General features: G+C 53.7%; 1 protein-coding gene across 1 annotated transcript in view; it reads left to right on the forward strand.

Moving 5' to 3' along the window:
* Window positions 1-1,429, forward strand: part of CDH4 (cadherin 4, type 1, R-cadherin (retinal)) — a 621,238-nt gene that overhangs the window by 492,953 nt on the left and 126,856 nt on the right. Inside the window, exon 9 of the mRNA XM_010841909.1 lies at window positions 1,099-1,325. Coding sequence (XP_010840211.1) covers window positions 1,099-1,325 — 227 coding nt within the window. The remainder of the gene's footprint in view (window positions 1-1,098; window positions 1,326-1,429) is intronic.

Consider the following 1,429-nt stretch of genomic DNA (forward strand, 5'->3'; position numbering starts at 1 on the left):
GGGGAGATGCCTGGAGTGAAGTATTTGAAACGAGGGAACGTTCATGTTATTTATTATTTCAAGGCAGCCAACAATAAAAGGTGAACCCGGGGGAAACACTTTATCAGAACTAACAGTGAGGAGCTTTTTTTAGTTTCTAGAATAAATAGTAATTAAATCATGTAAGCTGTGACAGTGAAATTGCTTAAAAAACCAATCCTCCCACCATAATTGCTGAGATACCCATATTTTTATAAATGCTAAGTAACTTTATCCGTTACTTTCATCAGCAGAATGTGACACTGGCTGTGGGTGCCTCGTCATTTACCATGGCTTCAGGTGGCAGCTACAGAAGTACATGGATAAAAAGGCCCTGGTGTGGCCCCAGGCAACAGGCAGCTTCCGCTGTGTCTTTTCCTGCAAGGAGGGGGCAGGGGGCACAAGTGGTCCCTCAATGGAGTCATGGGAGGCGCCTAATGGATGTTTGGGGTCAATGGACCGTCCATCTTACACGCCTGCTTCCAGGTCATGAGAAAGCTCCAGCTGCCCGAGATCACTAGAGAATCCATGAATCCTCCCCACTTGACTAAGACTCCAGTTGAGCCCAGAGGTGGTAGTTAAGTGGGGGAGAGGGAGATGAGTTTGCAGAGGTGAGAACAGCTGTGCTTCGGAGAGAATGAAGCAAGTTCCTTGTGTTTTGTCATTGTTCCTTTTTCTAAGGCCCCAGCTGATTCCCAGGAGGTAGAGATAAAAACCCCTGGACTTCCCTGGAGGCTCAGTGATAAAGAATCCTCCTACAATGCAAGAGAGGCAGGTTCGATCCCTGGGTCGGGAGGATCCCTGGAAGAGGAAATGGCCTCCCACTCCAGTATTCTTGCTCGGAGAATCCCTGGACAGAGGAGCCTGGAGGGCTACATACAGTCCGTGGGGTCGCGGAGTCAGACACAACTAAGCACACACAGAGATAAAACACCGTCCCTGGAGGTCAAGCAATCAGTTAAGTAACCGCCTTCTCGCCCATGTTAGAGACGGAGGACCGCAGCTGAACTCAAGCTCTGAGCAGGTGCCTGCCCGCCAGGCTTTGCCACCCACCCTGACCTTATCCCCCTTCTCTTGCAGTCAAGTTCAGCAGCTGCCTGGGGACCAAGGGGACGCACTACGAGACCAACAGCATGGACTTCAAGGTCGGGGCCGACGGGACGGTCTTCGCCACCCGGGAGCTGCGCATCCCCTCCGAGCAGGTGGCCTTCACCGTGACGGCATGGGACCACCAGACGGCTGAGCGCTGGGACGCTGCAGTGCGGCTGCTGGTGGCCCAGACCTCGTCCACGCACTCCGGACACAAGGTAAGGCATGACTGCACGCAGGGAGGGGCTGGGCGCGTGTCTTTCCTCCTCAGGTGGCTGAGCGGAGCCTGGTTGGCAGAGGCAGACACCTGAGTGGGTGGCAC

This window comes from Bison bison, unplaced genomic scaffold, assembly GCF_000754665.1.
Source record: "Bison bison bison isolate TAMUID 2011002044 unplaced genomic scaffold, Bison_UMD1.0 scf7180017864167, whole genome shotgun sequence".
Classification (NCBI taxonomy): domain Eukaryota; kingdom Metazoa; phylum Chordata; class Mammalia; order Artiodactyla; family Bovidae; genus Bison; species Bison bison.